General features: G+C 41.0%; 1 protein-coding gene across 1 annotated transcript; it reads right to left on the bottom strand.

Moving 5' to 3' along the window:
- Positions 1-1,068: 1,068 nt before the first annotated feature.
- LOC107191329 (proton-coupled amino acid transporter 1) lies at positions 1,069-21,407 on the bottom strand. Its single transcript, XM_015580337.1, has 8 exons — positions 21,078-21,407; positions 11,207-11,259; positions 10,694-10,822; positions 9,617-9,889; positions 8,862-8,946; positions 2,977-3,249; positions 2,521-2,875; positions 1,069-2,126 (listed from the first exon to the last, which is right to left on the bottom strand). The coding sequence occupies exons 1-8, from the start codon at positions 21,111-21,113 to the stop codon at positions 1,882-1,884; spliced, it is 1,449 nt and encodes a 482-aa protein (XP_015435823.1). The 5' UTR covers positions 21,114-21,407; the 3' UTR covers positions 1,069-1,881.
- Positions 21,408-23,589: the final 2,182 nt, after the last annotated feature.

Consider the following 23,589-nt stretch of genomic DNA (forward strand, 5'->3'; position numbering starts at 1 on the left):
CGTAAGAACCGGCGACATCTCATGGCGTGCGCGGGAAAAACTCTATCTATGTGCTTTCACCACTCTCTCTCCACCGGTGATTCGAAAGCGAATTTAGAGGATAGAGAGGGTGGATGATTGCTTCACCTCCATTTCGCTTTAAACTACCCTATCGCCCATAGTTGGAACAACAGTTGACTGGACTCGGCTGAATGCTACTATACCTCAAGTTCAATGAGACGTGTCAGTAACTATAATGGAAAATTTCTGTGATGCCCTCCTTCTCTTGATACCCTAAGCATGTGCTTATTTTGCATGTCTGACTTGTCTCGTTGTTCGGGGAATAGGTAGCTACGTCCACTTCGCGTTCATTAAACAGTCGATTGTATACAGACTGTATTGTATAGGACAGGTACAGTTGAAGTAACGTGAAACCGTTACAGACGATCGCTGAAAGTTGTGGCTCTTCGTCCATACAGGGGTGAACAGTCAACTGCGACTACGACTATTAGGAGACTATAGTCTTTTTCTCTTCGTATACGGTCTAGTGATCTTGTCGATATAATTGTAATATAAATTTCTTGCCTCTGGCGGTCACTGATGGTACTAACCTTGTTCCTGCGATTCGGTAGTCTGCATTCCTTGAAAAGACTTTAGGTGACCTACCGCTGTAGTTGGATTAACATTAAACATCATCTTCGTCGCCAGTGAAAGAGTTAAAAATATGTTGGACGTTAATATTGATGGAATGCTTTGTTCACGGAAACCAGCAGGATCTCGGGATTTCGGGATTCAAATGTTCAAGATTGTCTTGTCTCTGAAGGTCACTGAGGGTACTAACCGTGTTCCTGCGGTGGGAAGTAAAGTAAACGAAATTATTAAAGGAATCGGTAGTCCGATTCACTTGAAAAAAACCTTAAATGCACCTACCACCTGTGCAATTGTTACGACAATCTTCTTCGGTTGCCCATGAAAGCGTTAAAAATGGTGTGCGTTGATGTTGATGGAATGCTCTGCTGTACACGGGAACCAACAGGATCTGAGGATCTCGGGATTCAAGATGTTCAGGATGTTGTCGTGTACGGCGTATCCTATTAAAACACTGAACAGATCGTTTTATTAAAATGAACATAATGGCGATTCGTACTAGCTATCCTTAAAATCGAGGTGGTTGCGAGTGTCAATCCTTTGTCCACGGGTAACCTGATCACTTGGTAAAACGTGTGTACGTGTGTATGTATAATAGACTACGATAGGACAAACGAATACCCTGCGTTCTACAGGAAATGATGTTACATGACAGCCTTACAATTAGATATAAATAAGTGAACCGGAAACAACGCGTCTTGAATACGCGGTTCCCGCAATTGAACTACAGCCGCTGTACTATTTCTTCAACATCGACAAACTCTATATCTCTTCTCCTACTCTCGAAATCTTGCTTCTAATCTCTCTCGCAGGCTAATCTCATCGTCCGCGGTTCAAACACGCGGCGGGCTATGTAAAGAAAATAAAAAAAAACAAAACAGTTCCTGGTCAACAGGCGAACTTGATCCGGTTGAAAGCAGCATATAGCGTGTTCACCGATCGCGACACGCCAGGCGTCCAATTTCATTTCCATTCCGTAACGAGACCGTTTAGTTAGTCTCGTATGACGTGGTCGTATTTATAAAATACGTCTCTCTAAGAGGGAGGAGGGTTCCTCGGTCTGAACTCTTTCTTGGATCGTTCGATGCTCGTTTTAAGGTGTGCGAAACGAAACTCCACGTATGCCCCCGTTCCTCCATTAACGGGGAACAACGCAGCGAAACTTTCTGTCCATCTATTCCCCTTTCTCTCCTCTTTTATTCCCCCGCCGTTCATTCTCTCATGGTCTTCTCGTTCTTCTCCGAAGAACCCGCTTCAAGAGAAGCTGTGGATGATGTCACGAAGACTCGTGTACGTTCCTATCACCAGACCGAGAAGCCCGAACAGAACCAGAGACATGTTCTTCGCCACCATCAGTATCCTCTCGGTGCGACCGTACACGCTCCAGAATGTGCAGGTCTGAATGATAGCGGGGAACGCGAGCCCCAGACCGGAGAGGCACAGGGCACCGAACAGGGATATGAACAAGTCCAACTGAGGAATCGCTATGGCCAGCAAGACTGAAAAAAAAAACATTCAAACGGATAAGAAACATTCGCAATACAGGAGAGTCTGAATACGGAAAGATATGTATACAGGGTGTCGCAACATGCATATTCCTTGTGCAAATACAAATCGAAAAGTTTTTTACCGTTTTGTAATCTGAAGCTCCACTTGATTCGAGTTCGTTCAACTGCTAATATATCGGAAAAGGAAACGATAAAGGACTTTTCGACTTGTATTTGCGAGAGGAACATTAATGTTGTGGCTCGTCCCATCATTTTGGGGCACTTTGTGATACAAGAAGAGCAGAGAGGGATACGTGTTGCGAAATATACTCTTTTTAAGAAATATTGGGACACGTTGTTACTGAAGAGAATCTGATCGTTTCTGAGCAAATTATAATCATCTTACAGGTAAGGAGAACAAGGGCGGTCCTCACGACGTATTCCCACAAGAGTTTGTGAGAGTTTTTCTCCAAGTTTGGCGCGATATAGTCGTTCCAGGTGATGTCGATGGCCACGTAACACTGAATGGGATGCGTGAAAAATATCGCGATAGCCAGTAAGATCTGCACGCTCTTTGCCAAGAGCATCGGCTCGTTCAAGCTGAGCGTGATGCTTCCCTCAACCGTACTACCATAACGAATGTATCCAAAGAATCCCAGAGCAGTGTAGATTGTCACAATGGTGCCCATTCCTATGTTCAGAACACCGAAGGTCTTAATGAACGACTTCGGTTTCTTCATCTCGTTCTCCAGAGGCATGATCTAGAATCGGACGATGTTAGAGTTTTATTGTAGGTACACGGTAAGGTATTGTAATAAGCTGGGCTCTAAGATCAAATCTGTGACCGTGTAGGAGTACTTACCACGCCGATCGCCTCCAGAGCAAAGAGTACGGTGCCAAAGTACAGCGGAAAGTCCTCCACTTTGCCGATCGGCTCGCGATTCTCGAACGACAACGGCTCTCTGAAGATGTAATACAATATTATGCCGAAACTGGCGAACGTGATGCCGTTCGCGATGGTCGAGCACGGGGCCAGGAACTTGAGATTTCTAATCCAATTGACCAGGATCAGTGGCACTAGGATCGCCAGCATGTACAGCCTCAGATCGGCGTCCGGAAAGTAGGAGGACAGAGCCTGGAAAAACGAGACGGGAACAGCGATTTTATTATTCGTCCAATATCATTCTCATGATCTCGGTTAACCACTCAAGTGTTTTATTTCACTTTGAAAATATACACACTTGCGTGCTTAATTATTTTTAAGCTATGTCGAGTACAATCGACAAAACCAGAGTAAATGCATTTGCTGTAAAGTTGGAATGAATTCTAATAAAATGGCAAAATTACTCTTGCGACTTGAGCGCCATTTATTGTGAAAAACTCACAAAAAAATCGGGGATTGTTTTCAGGAGATCTCGCTCGACGTGTCTACAGACGTCAGAGATGGGCAACTTTATTAAGTATCTAAAAAGTTTCGAATAACGCATAAAAAAGTACTTCGTCAACTGTTCATTGATTAAATGTGGAAATTCCTGACCGAATGGACACTTCGCTAACAAATAATTTAACCACGCATTATTCGAATAAAATTCTGCCCAACTCTGGTCTACGTACCTACCTCCGATCTCCCGTTATCGAACCCGTTTGTAGCACGCGTGATCGAGACCGAAACATCACCCCCGTTTTTCCCACGCGACCAATCGATCCATTCTTCGGAACGATCTGGAATCATAACCACGCAAGAGTTTGGGGTGCATGACTCATCCTCGCCGATCAGACTTCGTCGAGGATCGAAAGAACGCATCGGAGGAATCCTGGACTTCCGAACCGCACGTTCGATCGTCGCAAGCTGGTTCAGAACGGTGAGAATCGGCAAAAATTTCGAGATTTACCTTGCATCATTCTAATTCAGGGGTTGAAGAGAGGAATATACTCGTGACTTCTAAGCACGGCACCAAAACGTAACTTATTATATTTATTAACAATCGAGCTTCACTTGTTTTCAGGTAAACATGTACTCGGTATACCACAAGTAATTTCGTAATTGTCCTTTGAGCTTCTTCCACATTTGAGAAAACACCCTAACACTCATAAACGGAATGAATAAATAGAATGCGTTCGGACTCCAATCACCAGAGTCATCGGGTTTCCATCGCAACGATTCACTTTCTATCGCCTATCTCCTCACAATAAATCTCCCGTTATCGTCTCCATGCAAATTACCCGGTTGTTCGATGGTGAACGTCATAATAGCTGAGCGCAATCGTTATCGGAGATCGTCGATATCGGTGGATTCAAGGGCGACAGGAAACGCGGAGCCGTTCAACGCGTACACGTACGTATGTATACACATATGTATACGTATGCCATTCGCGACGCAACGTCTCGTTGTGCACAGCCCCTTACGTAAACTGCCGACGCAACCGGTCACGCGGGCATTTCTTCGCGGCCCGATTTCGCTCGAATTGAATTTCTCTGTGTTTCGCGGACGAGTGTGTTCCTTCTTCGCCTCGCCTCGATTGCGTGATCGAACGATCAAACAACGTCTGTTTTATATAATAATAGAACTGCAGATTTTGTACGTTTACATTGTGTAACCGGGTGAAACACGGTGTAGAGTGGACAATCAACTTGATTATAATTCCTTAATCATTTATCCGCTGAAAGTACAGAGCGAACCGATAAGTATTCAAAATTTTAACCGTCAACTACAGACAACTCGTCTCGGGGACGAATAGTAACACTTTCAATAACCGAATTGAGTAATATCTCTTCGTTATTGTTTCGAAAATAGATGATGATAATAAAAGAAAAATTCAAATTCGTCTCTGGGACAAATAGTCCCTGTAGTAACGGCGCCTTCGAACGATTGATCATTGAATGAAAAATAAATTCTTTTCTTTTTCTAATTCTACGATTTTCTATACAAGCAAATGTAAATTGCCATTTTTACCTTTTTGCAACGCGTGTACCCGTAGCAGCTTGCAGAACCGTTTAAGCACCCGCATTGCATTACCGTGTCGAGTGCCGACCACGTGCGATGCCACGATTTCGTTAATTGCTCCGCGTAGAACACGGATCACGTAATGGGTTTCGATCAATGCAATTCCATCGGTATTATGCTGATTAAACGTTGCCCGCGGTTGGATCATCGACAACGGGTCTGTACGGAAGGTACGCTGCGATTTATGTAACTATGTCAAACGAGAACGGCTGCCGTATCCTTGCGTTCGACATATTCTTGTTGCGAGTGACACTGAACGTGGGAATATCTGAATCATATGCATGTTTTGGAATGCATCATCGTACAATTCAGGTGGTAGTAGTAACACGTTTAGTGTTCAATGGAATATTATGTTGCAGGGCTTATGAATCTAAGAGTAACTGACGATATCATTCGTCGCCCGTAATGTTATATTAGACGTGATATCTTATTGGACGTAATATCTCGTCAAGCGTAATTATCAGATACAACGGTACACCGGACACTATCCATCCAGCGCGATACTTATGGACCCGCTTGAGGCGTGCCTTTTTTCCGATCCAGCTCTCCGATCGTGATCGAATAGATTACATAGAAATCGATACAGATTATGGAGTGTCTATGTGTGTGAGTGTATAGAATTTAACTTCACTGCAGTTTTTTTCGAGTAAATCCTACATCACCGCAAGACCGGTCGTGTGTCGTGTCCCGATTGTTCACGTGCACGTCTCGGTCGCCGGAAAAAATTCTCGATCGCTTTCAACCTTTTTTCACGTCCGACAGCAAAACTACACCTAATATTCCCATTATAGCCGGATCGACCCGATTCTAATCGGCGTGCCACACGTGTTATGCAACAAATCGAAATATCACATTAGCCGCTTGTGAATTCCTTCTGCCTTTTTTTTTTCTTTCATTTTGCCGTTGAAAATTACATACAACCGGGAGACTAATCAACCCTCAATCGCCCGGGGTATATGTATACCTGGATGTGTGTAATCGGACAAATTGAACAACTTGCGACATTACCGCGATACCAGTGCTACTTGCCTGCCTGTTATCGCATTTCTATTCGATTATTTTATACAACACTAAACTGTGCTGTATCCCACTCTCAACGTGCATCGTGCGATTTATCGATTGAATGTACAGAAGATCGGATTATCGAACGTCTCGATAGATCTTTTGTTTCTTTCTAAATTGATACTAGCAAGAATTACAGTATACAGTGATTTGCTCGATCGATCGCGAGATCTCTAATATTTACCATAAACCGGTTCCAATCTCATATTTTCTTGCCAACAATTATAACCAGACTGTCTAGAGTTCACGACTATCCAACGCTCGGTACAGTGAAATACGTGATAAAGTTATATGAATGTTTTACATATATAAATAAATATCTGCACTCGCCGCAAACATTCTCGGTTGAACAGTTAACCCTGCTTAGTCGTATAATTTTACTCGCTTCGGTTTCTACCTCGTTCCACAAAATAAAATTGCCTCGGTCATCGGGTCTATCGAAATAAAAATCCGTCTTTTTTTCTTCTGTTTCCACGTCGAATCGAACAAGTAATTCGTCTGCCTCCAAATGCGTCGTCGATTAATCAAAAACAGTCCGGAGGGGGCTCTATGGTTCATGATCCGCGCATAAAAGTTACGCTCGAGAGGATCGGCACGGTGGTCTTTCACGCGCGACGGGAATCGGATTTTTCGCGAACGTTGCCCGTTGCATCGACATTCTATCCGCTTGACGTAATAACACACACGTGTCGTAACCACCGCCGTCGTTAACTATCCATTACATTGCGTGTGGTATATACGCAACACGCGGGTTCTAGTCCCCTGGCTAAACCGATACACGGTCCCTCTTTGTCCGATCAGCGGAGCGGGTTGCCGCTGTCGCGGGAACATTCCTTCAGCGGGTAATTATCGCGTAACTCCCCTTGGAGCTACCAAGCTTCGCCTGTTGTTCGAGTGGATTTAGTGATTATCTTCTTTATGCGTCCTCTAATTACGTTAGAGTGCTCGAAAGTTTGAGATCCTAAAAATCGCACTACATTCAAGTTCCTTTAAACGTTACGAATACATAATATACTGTTATTTCCATAAGTTAGACGACTATTAAAAGTATTTTCAAATGATACACATAATAGCCTCGACGACTGATATTCAACGAGAGCGAACGATGGATTGTATCGAACTCGAGGAAAACTAATCGTTCTACTAGTCTACAGTGTAACCCGGTCAGCTGTTCGATTAGCGGACCAAGTCTTTAAAGAGGTTAATGAACCACGAGGAATAAACCAAAACGTGATCGGAATCGATCTCATGATTGCACACAAGGCACCAATGTGATACAACAGGAGCCGATTAGAAACGACCTCTCCACGCTGGATTTATGACACGTCGGGGGCCTGGTCCTTCCATCATCATCATTCTACGATTCCCAAGCGTCACATATACTGAATCCTCAAGTACCCCGAGGAAGTACCTGTATACACGATTCATAGAATGTAAAATCCACCGTGTAACCAAGATGAGTAATACTATTTGGATCTCTTCTGACTAATCGGCAATCTCACTATGGTCCTCCAGTTTCTTTTGACCTGATTTATACTCTCGCTTCTTGAAAGCCTTCTTTCAAAGACTATGTTAAATCTAGAAGGTTATGCGTTAGTCCTTATTATTCTATTTCGATTTCTTTTGACCTATCGACTATCTGCGTACTTGAATCTTAAAGGTTATATTAATTCCTAATCCCATTCCGATCCAGTTTGTTTCTGTTGTTCTGGCTGTAAGAGCTATGAGAAAAATGTTCCCTCGAGTAGGAAATATATACTTTGTCACTTGTTCCTCAGCATTATATAAAACGTACACCTGAACCGACAGGGCCGTAGCAGGGGTCGAGCAGTAGTTCGCCTTCGGCCGCCGTGACTCAGGTGATCTTCGAAAGGACGATCTATCTATAAACGACTCGAAGAACTTCAGAAGGACGATCGAAACTACAGACAACGGATAGGATCGATCTGACGTTCACTTTCCATCCAGGACCGGTGATCGGTGAGGAACGGTTATACGGTAGAAAACGGAGTCCCCGAGGAAGCTATACATATGTAGATCGTTCACGGCCAGACTTAACATTCATCGTGCAACGGGTACCGTCGGAGTTTCCTGATCGCGGTGGCAACAACCGAACACGGTTCGTGTCCTCGCGGATAAAAGCCTCGAAAAATGGCCAGACACATCATCCTCTGCGTCGCGAGATGTCAACGAACTGTGTGTCCGTGCACACACATTATCACCTTGACTCCGACGCTCATTACATCCGTCTAATCGTTTATTCCTCGCGACGTGTTTCCCTGACCTACATGCTTCTGTTTTTCTCTGTCTCTATGTATGTGTCTGTCTGCCCACACGATTTCAGGCCGCAGCTGGAGTGTATGGTGTGTGTGTGTGTGTAACTCTTTACGGTAAAAGCTAGATTAAAGCGGGTAACATGAGTGCTCAGAAGCCTGTTGCCTCTTCTAGTCTGTGTGGCCTATTCAGAGAAGAGGTTGGCTGACGAACTGACGTAGATCATCGGAGATGACGCGGTTTCTAACATCTGTGTGTCTGCGAGATTCGATTACAATGAACGTGTTTACTTAGCGATCTAGTGGATCATTTATATACTAAATGCTTGTTATATTACTTTCACAATTTTCGTATGTGATTATTTTGTTCCGTAGATGAATGATTAATTTAAAAAGAATTACACTAACCGTTTTCAAATTCGTGCCGATGAACACAGTGTACACGCAGCAACTTCCCATCTGATATATCATGAGGAACACGTTTATGATGTGACTGTGAACAAAATATAATTTCATTGGACAAGCACTCGGGGATGTTTCTTATTATGCATGGGGTACTATTTGACTGCATTCAATATATTATTCCAAAAACGCTGTCAATATTTAATACACGTTAAAACTCTCTATGACAATCCCTGTATCAACGCATGGAACAACCTAATGTATTTTCTTCTTGTAACATACTCTAAACTGTAATCGCTAGACCAGAAATTTTATGCACTCGCAGTGCATCTGGAATATGTAAATTATAATAAGTTAGAAACTTTTATGATAATAATGTATTACAACATATGTAGCTATTAATTTTGAAAATGCATATCTATGTGTGTAGCTCTTGTTTTCATAAATTTGACCCATAAACCTATGAGTTTCCGTGGACGTACGGGATCTAAATAGTAATTATACAGTGACATATATCGTTTACATAGTGTTATCACTTCTACATAATCAAATTATTTATCAAAATGCGAATTTTATTTCAAACTAGAGGTACCTTATCACAAAAGGATGATAGAAGTAATGATAAAGGGAATATGCAAATAGAAATTGCATAAAAGTCTCGCCACCCAATTGTTATTTCAAAAAAAAATCTCAACAAATATTGTGAGTCACTGTGTCTGTTTCTATTGTATAAAATCACGTTTGTAAGCTGATGCACTTACACGGAAGCCCTCGAGAACCGCCTTAACGGCGCCGGACCCTCGGACAACGCGGCCTCCGCTGTCGCTGGGTACGACATCGACGGGACTTTCTTCCGTTTGGACAGCTCGTGCTGCGAGTTGACGAGTATCCGCATACAGTAAGTACAGAGCAGACCAATGATGATCGTCGCCACGGCGCCCACAGCGTATCCGGCATGATGGAAGGCCTTCGGCATCGCCAGTATACCTGTTCCCAAGCTACCCTTCAAGAGATGAAGCAACGTCTCGAAGCTCCTGAAACAACGAAATCGTATTAATTTTATTAGCTTTGGGACAGTTATCGTAAAGGGTATATTAATCTCGGAACTGCGCCTGGGTAGCCTCGCCTTAAAGTGTTGGTCGTTCGACGCTATAAAAATACAGCCGAACACCACGTTAACGCGTTTTTTCCACCGTTTCTTTAATAATCCAAGAACAGGGCCATATGATATCTCTGCTCTTGGAAGCAGTTTCACGGAGGACAATCTTACTCTTCCGCTTCATGACTAATCGCTCCAGTAAATTACCGGGTAATTTGTATCTAGAGAAACGCGGCCAGAATAAACGATATACGCCGCCGTTTCGCATGCGTACAACAGGCCTTCGGGTACGTATGTACATGTATTATGCAAACGTTCCCCGCGTGATTCCGTGATCTCAGGTGTACGTACACGTATCGATTCGCGGTTACCATTCGTTTTCCGTATCTTTTAGGCGGAAGACAAAATGTACAACGGCGGATACAACCTAGAGTTTATCTAGAGTACGTTCCTAATTGGCAGTGTCATCTAACGAGGGAGGAGACAGGGCCGTTCCTGGCGAGGGTGCAAAAGGTGCCCCAGCACCTGGCCGGCCAAACCCAGGGATGGCCGCGGGTCGTTTATTATATGTAAAATGTTAGATAGCAAGAATAATAATCAAATAATATAAAATAATATTAAATTAATAGGGACGGCCGGTACGGTCTTTGCACCCGAACGGCCAACAGCCCAGGAACGGCCTTGGGAGGAGAATAACTGACTACTACTACTCGTGGCAGATGAAAGACTTGTCGCTCACGTGGTTGGATGCTCGACCACTCTATGATCATACGGATTGTACTCTTCCTCGTACTCCTGCACGGTCTTCTTCTTCTCTTCGAGCTCCAGGACGTAAACGTTCGAACGGTTGTTGTGGGCTGGATCGTAGCTGAAGAGAAATTCGATTCTTGTTATTAACACTTTCCTGGCTGAGAGGGTTGTTTTGTTTGCAAATACACAACTTCAGGTGTTCTAAAAATTATATAGGAACTACTATCTGGATAGTATTTCTTATTGAGTCACTCTATTATATGTATGCACAGAGTGTGTATTACGAACACCTTAATTGTGTTCAACTCCTACTGATCAGACGAAATAATGACTATAAATGGGGGTTACAGGAAAAGGTCTACTGCGAACTTTTCGAACCATGGACTTTCCTTTCAGTTGTTTTTTTTCTTTTTTTTTTTTTTTTTTCGTATCTTCAGTAACCGTGGAAGGATTTCAAGTGTGTGTAATTTGTGAGACGTTGATTATATTCAGATGTACCTACCCATTGTGACTGTTCTTCGACGAAGCGGTCCACTTTTTGGCGTCGAGTCCATCCTGAAAGAAGAAGAAGAAAATGCGTTTAGGAGTCCAGTTTGTGCTTGGTATACAATTATTATTGTCAACACACTTCTTTAGACGCATTGATAGTTAACAAATGAGTCAGAATGTTGTAGGATGAATGATTTAAATTAGTAAGTGTCTATTGGAGGAAATTCAATGCTGATATCGAATATTCTATCGGGAAAACTCATAAAAGAATCGTAACATAAAAAGGAAATTCACAATCATATTCATTCTCTACTTCGTCGACCAATAACTCCCACACGTCAAGAGATTCTCATCAATTATTCACCCGCGTTTATTCAATTGAACCTGTTAAAATCGAAGTTACAAAACAATAGCGATGATAAACATCGTCTCTATAATTCATCAAATCCTCCGAGGCACGTACGCACACCAAGTGAGACAGGTAGCCACCAATCATCCCAATCATCGACGCCCATCAATAATCCCCCCATTTACATTCGCGAACAACCCAAGTGAGAATCTCACGTTTCTCGCGCCGTTCATTACGTCCAATTAGGATTCACCACGGCCATTCTCTCAGTCTCTGATCGACGCAATCGAAGGTGTATACATATGATGTATACACGAATTAATACACCGCGGTAACAACCGACGATTAATTACGCCGCCTGTCCACAGTTAACACACACGCTTTGTTGATAAAAATCAAGCGAATCAGGCTCCTCGGTATTGTATGGCTGTGACGTAAACACGCATTAGGCCGCGAATCACGATTGGAAAACTCTTTGTCGACGGTAATTCACGGCCGAAGATGAATGGGACGTTGCGGAACGCAGACCGGAAGATGCGAACAAAACGGAGATTAAAGATAGGAGTGTACTTTTCGTGTGTAAAGGATGTGTGGAAGCATACCTGAACCCCAGAGAGTATATTAAATCTAGTTATTTTTTTATTTTAGAAAAAGGTTAGAAGTTTTGTAATGTGTAATGTACATCAATTACAAAAGTACAAGAGAATTAAAACAATCGTTTTCCGTTCATCAGGGATCAAAATAGCAACGCGTATCTTGTTCCGCGTGAAACAGTGTAAAGTCCAAATCACATAGGGGACTTAACGCAGTGTTCACAGTTTCGATGTACATATCTTCGAATATCATTGAAAATATTCATTTTGTTATCGTGTAAAACAGTTCGATGACTGTGATTTCCGATGAGTCACCGGTGACCCGACCATAGGCACGAGAGGATTAATACACTCTGGTTGCAAGTCCACGAAAAATCTATACACCTTCCATAAACATCCGCAGTCCACTCGTCATCGATCGAGATCTCTCCCCGCTCTGTCCGGATCGATCAATCATTATTGACGGCCAATTACAGATCTCCGACTATCCGGGGCTGTGCCTTGTTATTACGACACACCGCTGTTAATCCAGCTGGTGAAACTATTACGAAAGATTCGCCCGTTCAGCTGGTGAGCTCATTCACGCAAATATTTCCCGATCGGAGCAGCTGCCCCGCGGATGGATCCAAATGGGATTTTCCGTTTACACGGGCCGATCGATCGACGTGACGCCGCGAACGGTCGTAAAACCGGGTGTAAGAATCGTTTTAACACGTGATCAGGAACAACGACGACGACGACGATTATCGGTGCATCAACGATCCACGCGTGGCTCCTGCGATCCGAACAACAGCTAGATCAGACGATACGGTTTTGTTCACCGATTAAGTCATTTTGCCGAATCGATTAAATAAAAACCTAACTTATCCTCACCTAACTTAGCCCCCACCACAATCCAAATAAGAATCGAACAAATGAAAAGCAAACGAAGAAACATGGGTTATTTAACAGGTACAAACTTTTGAGTTTTTTAACCTTAGAGGAACTTGAGTTTTTTTTAGATATTTTAACGTTCGTGACGAGAGTTGATTCGTCTTGCAATCTAGAATGTGAATCATGAAATATCAAGATCAACTGAGACAGAATTCGAATATGTATTTAGGGAATTATTAGTTACGTTAATATACGATATCATAGAATTCTGAAGGATCACGTATTTCCAAGGATGGTTTAACAGCGAATGTATAGAGAAAATTCGCGGAGGAACCGAGCAAAGGATCGGAAACTGGTCTGTCAGGTGGATGGTACAGTCGCATCACTGGATGATTCATTCAGAGATAGCTCCGCGTGTCTGATCAGTCACGACTCCATCCACTACCGATCCGACGAACCGTGTGGACCGATCGAGTGATGCATATGTATACCGGGGGTAACTAAGGAACACGGTACAAACGGTACGAGTAAACGATTATTTAAAATATATGTCCGAGACGTTGTCAATCGTCACTCTCTTTTATAACCTCTGAGTATTAAATCACTGTAATTACTATTAATTACACATCTATGACAGCGTAAATCTCATTTTTCTTTTTTTCTTTAGAAATTTATCGTTTCACGAAGTACACGACTTTAATAACAACGGAATTGCATTATTCACACGACGGGGGGAGGATCGATTAAATATCGTTTGTCGGCGATGACGCTCCGACCATCACAGAGGAATTCTGAACGAATCGAGCCCCGTGATCGAAACGCCTGCAACGACAGAATAAATCATCGCCCGTTTTCTAAGAACAGGAGGATAATATTTCACGACCGTATGTACCTACATATCGAGCACGACCAGTACCGTGCACGGTATAATTGAATTTACGTTACGCGATCGCTAATTAACGAATCCCAATGACGCGTCATTGAGACGCGTTAATCATCCTACACACGAATTAAATTATACACCGTCGCTCTAGTTCTTAATCGTTCTACGCCCAATAGTTTCTAAACTGAGAAAACTGACAATTTAAAGTTTACGAAGTTTCACATTATACATAGATAGAAGCAGGAAAGTAGCGAAACAATCCAACACACTATTATAATATCATCTACTGAATATAGCTATTTGTTTATCGTATTATCAACATAAATTTTGAATTCTTATTAGTATTTCGAGACACAACCGTTAGTTAAGAAAAAAAAGCTTTCAATGTTTCGGAGCTACAGAATAATAATGAAATTATTATGAAATTATAACCACATTTTGGTATGTTGGCAACAGTATTTTGTTTAATGAATGTGCATACAGCAAGACTTCAAGTTCCTTTCACCGTGAAAGAAACAAGAAAAACAATTTTCTCGAAGCTGCTAATCGAATTATTTGATTAAGAAACGATACCGATCTCGCGACTCTCGACACATCCTGCGAACAAGATTGAAAATACGTTTATCGGTACTCCCCGGTTTTGATACTTCGAAAGGTTAATATTTTCGCAAAAGGAAATCGGTAATTACGACATACACGGTAACAAACGCGAGACGATCGATAACGGGACTGTTTGCAAATTATTAAATCAACTCCCGATATACCTACATATTACCGACTAAACACTCTCGTTAATCTGATTTATAGCGGTTTCGTTTGTTCTTCCCGTCCGAAACTCCAGACAGTCGGATACCGAACAACATGTATGTATACATACATATGTACGGTATACGTATACCCAAGAAGAGAGAGAGAGAGAGAGAGAGAGACTACATAGTTTATAATCTTACAATTTACAATTATCGTAAAAGATTGAAATAAGAGTCCTCGTTGGAAATTGTCGATTGCCTGTCTTATCTTCGAATCAGCTACCAGCTATTTAAGATCACCGCCAGTACACCGCGAATCATTTGAAAGGGATTCCGTGGTAATCCTGTATAATAATTTGGATTAAAACTCGATCGATCTACCATCGTATTTTATGACTAAACCTTGGACGATACGACTACACCACTCGAAAATTTAAGCAGTCGTTAAGCTCTTAAACCCTCCTTCTTGAGCGCAAGTCATCGTAATCAGCGCGACGAAATCATTTCGTACCGAAAGTTGCAAATGAATGAATGACGTTCAAGAATGAAGTTCAAGCCACGATATCGGCATAAATTCGACAGGCATTACCTTTTTTTACATAAAACAACCACCGGAAACTCGAGCCAATTTTAGGAATAACAGGTTTCTCGAAGGTATCATCTATTGATATTCTGGTAGCACTAGGCTTCCTCGGATGACCCGCCGAGAATCTCGAGAACTCCGTCAGAAAGAGGAAAATCTGAAGAAACTGGGTAACCAAAAGGTGATCCAAAGAAACTTCCAATAATCTTAAGCCTCCACGAACGCGAAACCATCGGGGATCACCGCAAAAATCACGGAACACCGCGATCGTTTCCACAAAAACATTCAATTTCTAGTGACATCACATCATGAAGACGTGTTAGTCCACGCGGAGACGTGTCGCTTCGGACGAAAATATCGTGCACGAAAGTGACGTCGTGTTTCAGGTTTAACGAGATTAGCCAGAAACACGAGAGGAGGACACCAGCAATTTACAGCCGGGTAATCGCTGAGTATGACACCGGCCAGCCGGAAGTCTCGCGGAATGAACCACACTCTACCATCCTAGAAGAATATTAGCGCCTAAAAAACTAAAACGAAAGAAAAGAATAGCTGTGTGTTGCGTTTTCCAGAGGTGACAACGGGTATTTAAACAGTGACTATCGGTCGAACGTTTAATTACATCTATATCGCCCGTAAGTTTACGCGTGTTCCTTTACGTGACTTCGGTAACACCCAATTGAAATTTCTATGTTAATACGTGTTTCTTTGCGACTGGGAACATCGTTTCACGAACTACAGTGGGTAAATCAAAAGTATTTTTCGCACACCCTCTCTAAAGCAGAACAACATTTTTAAAATTAGACAAGTGATGTCAGTTTTTTCGGTACAGAAAGTTCGTCAGCGTGAAAGAGCGAACATGCAGCACCCAGTTTATGGTCTTTATAGATTTCTGATTGCACTTTCTGTGTCGACAGTATTGAATGGAATTATTTTATTGGACGAGAAAAAGGGCAGTTCGTTCCGGTTCTTGCGAATAATAGATCAGACTGGTCAGACTTGCGCGAAATTAGTTGGCCAACCGAATAGAAAGTTATTCCACGGTTTCTTGTGATCGGTGGATTGTGAAATCTTATTTGTTTTTCAATTAAAACAACTGATCATCAGGGGCGTTGCGAGCGTTTACGGGTAAATATTCGACAACTTGGCTGGAACTAGAATCTTTTTACTTTTGGAATTTTGTATTTTGAACCCTAATGAACGGAAAACAACTACTGTTCCAATTCTTTTGTACCTTTAACTGACGTATGAAATGACTTCATCATTTTCATGTATAGAATATTAAAAGAAAATAATTAAAATGGAAGAGTATGTAAATGTAATATATGAAAAGAACACAATCTGTCGAAAAATTCCTTCGAATCGGTTGTCGAGGAATTATTGGAAAAAAAAAACCGCGGCTTAACGTTGTCGCGGGTGACTAAGCGTTATTGCAATATACAATATGTATAGTGAATAATTACGACTATCGGGCGTGTCTATCGGTTTCATGAATTTCATCGGACTTATCGCGACAGATAAAGGCTCGAGTTGTGCATCACGAAACGCCCTGATGATCCGACGTGTGGGAATCTATGGACATTAATACGCAAGTTCGAGATCTTCGTAGATCCCGGGAAGATAATTAATGAAGGTTAATTAAGGTCTCTTTTTCTTATTATCGGCTTAATAAGCCCGTTAACAAAGAAAATAGTCGATTTCTGCTCGAACTTTCGTAAGTTCGTGCATGGAAAATATCAATTTACATAAACTTCCGCTATCTACTCATGAATAAAGAACATTCAAGATAAAATGACATTATTAACAAAAACTTGTATTTTTTCTTTTTAATTTAAATAATTACATTTTCCAATTTCTCGAATTGAAATCTGTACGTTATAACAAGGTAAATAGACATTAAAAAATCTAATTTTCATATGCCAAATATTTATTAATATTAGTATCATTTAAAATTCGACTTTAATGGTTTCAAAATCTCATAAATGTCCATTTCATCGGTGTGTTTACCCTATTATATTATTTGCCATGTTTACTATATCGTTTTAATACTACAAGTCTCTTTCTCCTAGACGGTAACAATATTGTCGCGTATAAAAAAAAAGGAAAGGAAAAAAAGTACCGTGCAACGTAACATATAATCGTGCGTAATCGGAAAACATCCTCGATCAGACAAGATTCGCATCACCTCAAAACAGACGATGATCGAGCGGCCTGATCATGATTCGGAGGCGAATCTCCCGTTTGTTTCCTCGTTGGGCCTCGGATTTTTCGCGCTTCCTGGCGGAATCGTTGACCTTGCGATAAAAAAAAAAAACGTCAGAATAAACACTTCCGCCACGTGGCCACCAACGGGATTCAAGTGTTTCGGTACATATTGACTGTACCGACAACAACAAAAAATTGCTACTTGTACATTTCCATTCGATAGATCACTCGTAAACACTTCGTTCGAGTGGGGCCGTAAGGGGTCCCGAATACTTTCGTCGAGGATTAAAAAGTCCATTCCGAACAGATCATAGAAAATTCCGACTATTAGATTATAAGACTTACGATATATGGATCACGGTTAATATAGATGGATTAACCATTTCATATATTGAACGTATAATCTTTCGACGACGATTTATCGAGAAAAAAAAATACCGGATAAGAATCTCGAGGTCCCAATTCCTTCGAACGATCTGTGAAACACTAATAAAATTAACCATCGGTTACGGATATTTTTAACGTTCGTAGAAACAGTGGTGTCTGAGCCCGTTTGAAACCCTATGCTTCCGTCTTTTTAAACATACTTTCGAACGCGATCATCAAAAAACACCTGTCTTTTTTATACGACTAAATATGAACAACTACTAGCTTAAATTGTTAGATACGTGTTTTTAAACACTCGGGTCCAAACGAACCCGGTGGTCACCATACCCCTCTAAGATTAATAGTTCCTAGCCGCGTGTAAGTTGTGTTTACGTATGGAACAAGTAAGCAAGAATTACCACACAATCGATGTAATCGGTCATGTTCAGTTTAATTTTGACCACGATTTTTTCACTCGAACCCGACTCCTATCTCTCGATGATCGAAATTCGGGGAACTTATCTTACGAGCCCGTGTTTCCTAAACGACTCTCTGTCTGTTATGTACGTTGAAATCGGTTGCAGTCCCCGTCGAGAAAAAGAACCGCGATAAAAATCCGTTTTTCGTTCCTTCTATTCAGAGAAGATTACAGGAATTCGTTTCTTTGTTATCTGAAATTCCCTAAAAAGTTCCACGACGACGACCAAGGCAATCTCGGTCGAATCATTATCAGACTGTACGATCTTCGAAAACACGTACGCATACACACAGAGGACAGAGAACACCACGGAGCTGTGTGTAATCGACACAACAAACATTTGGTATCGCGGCCAGCATTTTTATTCAGGGCAATAATTTTTTACAAGATACAGCTACCCAAGGTGTTTTCCAGAAAACGGTGGCACACACACGGTTTCCTATCTTTCACGGAGGATATGTTTATTCTATCGTTTCTCCAACGAACTCTCCTGTCATTATTGTGATCGACAATATCGACAATATCGACAATATCGACAATATCGTTTCGAAGAACAACACGAGGCTACCTCCGTCAAAATCTGTCCTTCTTGTCCCGTGAGAACGCGATACAGCACGATTTGTACGATCCAATTGTGTGGCTAACATTGTTCAGGATTGTCCTTATCGTCTCTAACCTTTGTATTCAATTTCCTAGTATTGGAGAGTCAAGTACACATGAGCGCTCGATTAATCGAATACATAGGTACACAAATATACAATGAATATTCAAATACGCAAAAAAACACAAATTTTACAAATGGTATAACTTTCAGTTCTTGCCAACATTCCGGTGCCCCTCAGCGCAATGTAAACAACACACGATCAACCCCCTTTACGTATTCTCATCGAAATTATCTAACACAGCTATCTTAGATAATTTCACGACCATCTTAAATCATAGACCGAATTCCATCGAGATCGAGAGAACCGTCTAATAAAGCGTCTGAACGACAACAATATCGACACGGTAGAACGAACAACGACAAAACTGAGACGAGACGATCTCGAAATTCCTTGATTTCACTCGGTTCGCGAAATTCGAATCTAACGAGTCAACGGCAAGAAACCCGAAGCACGCAAAAAATGAGAGGGGAACGAATGTGTGTGTAAGTACCTATGGTGATCGCGAAGGACACGCAGTTTCACTAACCGTTCGACAGAAGCGGTTCACTTTTTCTTTTCTAATGAATTTCACATCCTAATGACGTCGTTTCTCGAAAAAACAAGCCTTCCAGTCACTTGACCTCGAATTTTGTGTATTGCCATAAAAGAGAGACTAGCTTTGATTTAAATTGATACATACATACAAGATACGAGGAGCCCGTTACGGTGTATCAACGTCGCATAGCACTCAGTTCCGGCCGATATTGTCCTTCGACGAGTAGAATTTTTCGTGTGAATGCAGTGACTTTCCTTTCCCTTCTGTGTTCGGGATCAATCACCTAACGGCGAACTCGAGGCAATCGAACCAGTCGTTTTCCCGCGAACGGTCAACGGAAAAATATCGAACTGGACACCCAAACGTCACCCACAAACTTATTAGTAGTTTGTACTTGACGAACTCTCTCAGATATATACTTAAAAACGATAACTGTCATCTACGAAACCCGCCACTAATAATTTCTTTACCCTAAACGGTTGACAGGACCGTTATATATTGTACTAAACAAGGAAAGAAATGGAAATAACGGTTTTCCCATCGATATAACCGAACATTATTCATCGATAGACAACATAGATCTGGTCGAATATTGAAATTCTGATCGATAGTAGTTTCCAGTACAGACGCATGGTTCGATTATATCGAGATACAGGTTAAATTCCTTCCTTCGTTATCGAGACAGGTGATAGGTATGCGAAGTTGAAATATTTGAAAACAAAATATTGAACGAAATGTACAGAAAGGTAAAGAAAAACCATCGCGCACGATAAATTACTGTTATTGAATTATATCCATTCGTAAGTGTTTGTTTACATCAAGCATCCTGGAGTGTTCAAGTACACTGCGAAGTATACCACGTATCAGAGGCTTGATTAATGGAAATTTTGCTAATAGCAGAATCTGGAATCTGGAATCAGATTGCAAATCAATTCAAATTGTAATTATCGATCAGAAATCCAATCAACTTTTTCCTGTATTGTATACTATTAAACAAAACAAGCTATGTGTGTATATCGTTGTAAATAAGGATCGATATGGACACTATTTCATAATCGAACAAAAATTTCGATTATCGAAACGTTAAAAATATTTTCAAACGGTAAATCTGTCTCTTCGAACGTTCGAAAACAGATCGGATAATATGTACCTATAGAAAGACCTTATAATGTCCTCAAAATTAAGCAAACACATCTGCTAGACGCAAGAAAGTCTACGCACTTGTTTTCAACACTCGTGTAATGTAATATTTATGTAATATGAAAAGAACAAGCAGTTGTCACACTCACGTCTTTTATAGTAAATAAATCATTAAGATGAAAGCACATATTTAACAAACTAAATCTAGGTTGAAATACACAAACAGAAATATTGCCGCGAATAAATAGCATTTAAAGACTGTTAAGGTTAAACAAAAATGAAATGGAAAGCACAAACTAGATTTAAATATTCCTTGTTGGAATATCGGTTAACTGTATTCGAACAATGCACGTGTCCGTCGTGCTTGTAAACAAAAGACGTCGAAGAGTAAAGCATCAAAACAGCGGCTGAGACGACGGCGTAAAGTGATCAAAGACAATAGGGTAAAGTCACAATGTCACTCACCGTGCTCGAGGTATATCCTAAATTGTCGTGCGACATGGCTGGTCACTTCTCTGTACACAGGAAGACGATATATACGTATGTTCACCTGGAAGCGACGGAATTTGCACGAAGAGTCACGGGCGGCAACGGGGTAAGGTTAAGGGCAAATGAGAACGCGAGGTAACGAAAGATACGGAAAAGAGGATGACCGGTTCTCTTGCTTAGCTTGTTATAGTGCGATGCATTATATTGTGTCGCGACAGGTACGACCGCCGCAACTCGACTGATCACGGTTCGCGCAAAGTATTGTTTATATAGCATCGTGGCACACACGGCACACCGTACTCTTGCCATTTCGTTTGCTGGTCACTCGCGACTCACGATCCGTGATTCGGACGCCGACGATACGGCTCGACTAACTTACGAAGCCTACTAGAGATTAGAATCTAAGGACAGGCTGGTTTTCCATAGAAACACTTTGCCTTTCGTAATTCCCCACTTGACAGGACGAGCAGTACAGGCCGGGCCCCGGCATTAGAGTTGAATATCGGTTACCGCCAATTTTCCTATCGCATCGAACACTCGATTTTCCGAACTGGTGTGACAACGACGCCAGTCTCGGTCGGGAATCGAGAAACCTGTTATGACCTACCAGCTTCCTTTTATTCTCCCGATACAAGTCGTAAAAAATAGTTTGGAAATTGTCCTAATAGCGGTGAAAATTTTTATTGGAATTTCCCGGTTAACGATAAAAGATATTTTAAGAACTATATCTCCCGGTTTTTTGTAGAAAATTGAAAATAAATACTATCCGATTGCGTACGAAGGTACTCGAGGAAATTTTTTATAAGCGGGATGATGTTTACTAAGAATCGTATAGGAAAACATCCTTTAGTCACGTCAACAGACGTCATTGGAAATGAATAAAGCGTGTTGAGTTTATGTAAAACCGCAAGTACTGTCAGTATAACGGCCATCGATTATTCCTTATTCATTTTTATCCTATGCAAGCGTTACCGCAGGAATATAGGACGTGAAACGCGAGAACAAGTCAGAGAAACTGCTAAATAGATCCGGGTATACATATAGTCGTTTCCTATAATTTCATCGCTTAATATCGCGCGCACATTTAGCGAGAACATACGCAGAACATATTTTCTTCTCGAATCTCTACAGAACTTGTTTTCTCCGAGTAACGTGTTTGGTATTTTAAACATAACGTTATTCGTTCGTCGCACAAAAAAAAATGTGAAAAGTAGTACAAGTCAATCTTTTGCGTTCCACGTCTAACCTGTACGACTCTCGGAAATGAGAAAAAAGCAGGACTGCCAAGGATTTGTTTGAATTCGCTGATATTACTGATAAGGGAAAAGATGATAATCGATCGAATTGAATGAAAACGGAAAGTGATATGATTCGAGGGGACTTCGAGTGTAATCTTTTAGGTAACAGAAAGATACAGTGAGACGTGTCACACCAATGATTAAGCTGCTTTTATATTGCATTGTTTATCCTCTGAAATTATTTATATGAAAAGTTACAGAGAATCTATACTTACGTATTCATTATAATGACTCTATCATTCATTATAATGTTTCCCACTCCTATCCTTATTCACCTCCTATTTTCTTACAACCCACTGTTTTCATTGAGGCTTCTTATATAGAAATGTATCACTTAAACTTTTACAATTATACGAGCTTTCTGAATGTACAAGTTATTTCTGATTATTTTCATCCAATGGTTGGAATTACGTCAACAAGCGTGTATAGAATTCTTCGGACAATACCATACATATAACAAGGGTTTTTCTGACTTATGAACTTTCTGCTGACAACATTCTATGACTTTAGACTGCAATCATTTAATAAGTATACATATGTATTATGTACATGTATATGTTCTTCTAAATTCAATGTACGTAAAATTTATATGTTCTTCAAAGCCAGGTTTTTCTTATGTGACAATTCTTATATTACAATACATATATGTATATACAGGGTGTTCGATCACTCTGTACTCTATACTTCCTGATGTATTATAATGTATACGCCAATGTATACTTGTGATTTACTAGAGTACTAGAGTACACTAAAGTACCGCCCACTATGTACTTCATACGTAACTGAAAGTGAAAAGGTGTTCGAATGACATCACGGAATTTTCCTTTCTTTCCGTATTTTTTTCGCTGCAACATTCTACATTCGGTTCGTCTTAGATTCCAATCTCGGAAAGTTAATTAGTCTAGTTGCGTCTAATCCGTTTATTGAACGATAACACATCAAAGATTGTCATGGTATTCCAGTGAAGAGATAATGATAAGTGTTGATGTTGAGCAATAGAACGAATAGATGTAAATTTCCGATAAAATTCGGGAGATTGGAATTCACTATTGTCTGAAAACATTGTTTTCTACAAATTGAATTGAAAGAAGTCATTGTCCGTTCTGAACGCACATTATTCTAATTAGAAATGGTCTACACACAGTAAAAAGACGAGAGTTAAGAATTAGTTGAAATTTAATTTTCTCCAT

This window comes from Dufourea novaeangliae, unplaced genomic scaffold (genome assembly GCF_001272555.1).
Source record: "Dufourea novaeangliae isolate 0120121106 unplaced genomic scaffold, ASM127255v1 scaffold246, whole genome shotgun sequence".
Taxonomy (NCBI): Eukaryota; Metazoa; Arthropoda; class Insecta; order Hymenoptera; family Halictidae; genus Dufourea; species Dufourea novaeangliae.

Bases quoted from the DNA above. Each gene is read 5' to 3' on its own strand.
- LOC107191329 (XM_015580337.1), bottom strand. From the start codon at position 21,113: ATGTCGCACGACAATTTAGGATATACCTCGAGCACG. The intron at 10,823-11,206 runs GTAGGTACATCT...ATTTCTCTTCAG, and splicing joins TCGAAGAACAGTCACAATGG to CTACGATCCAGCCCACAACA. The intron at 9,890-10,693 runs GTGAGCGACAAG...TCGTTGTTTCAG, and splicing joins GTGGTCGAGCATCCAACCAC to GAGCTTCGAGACGTTGCTTC.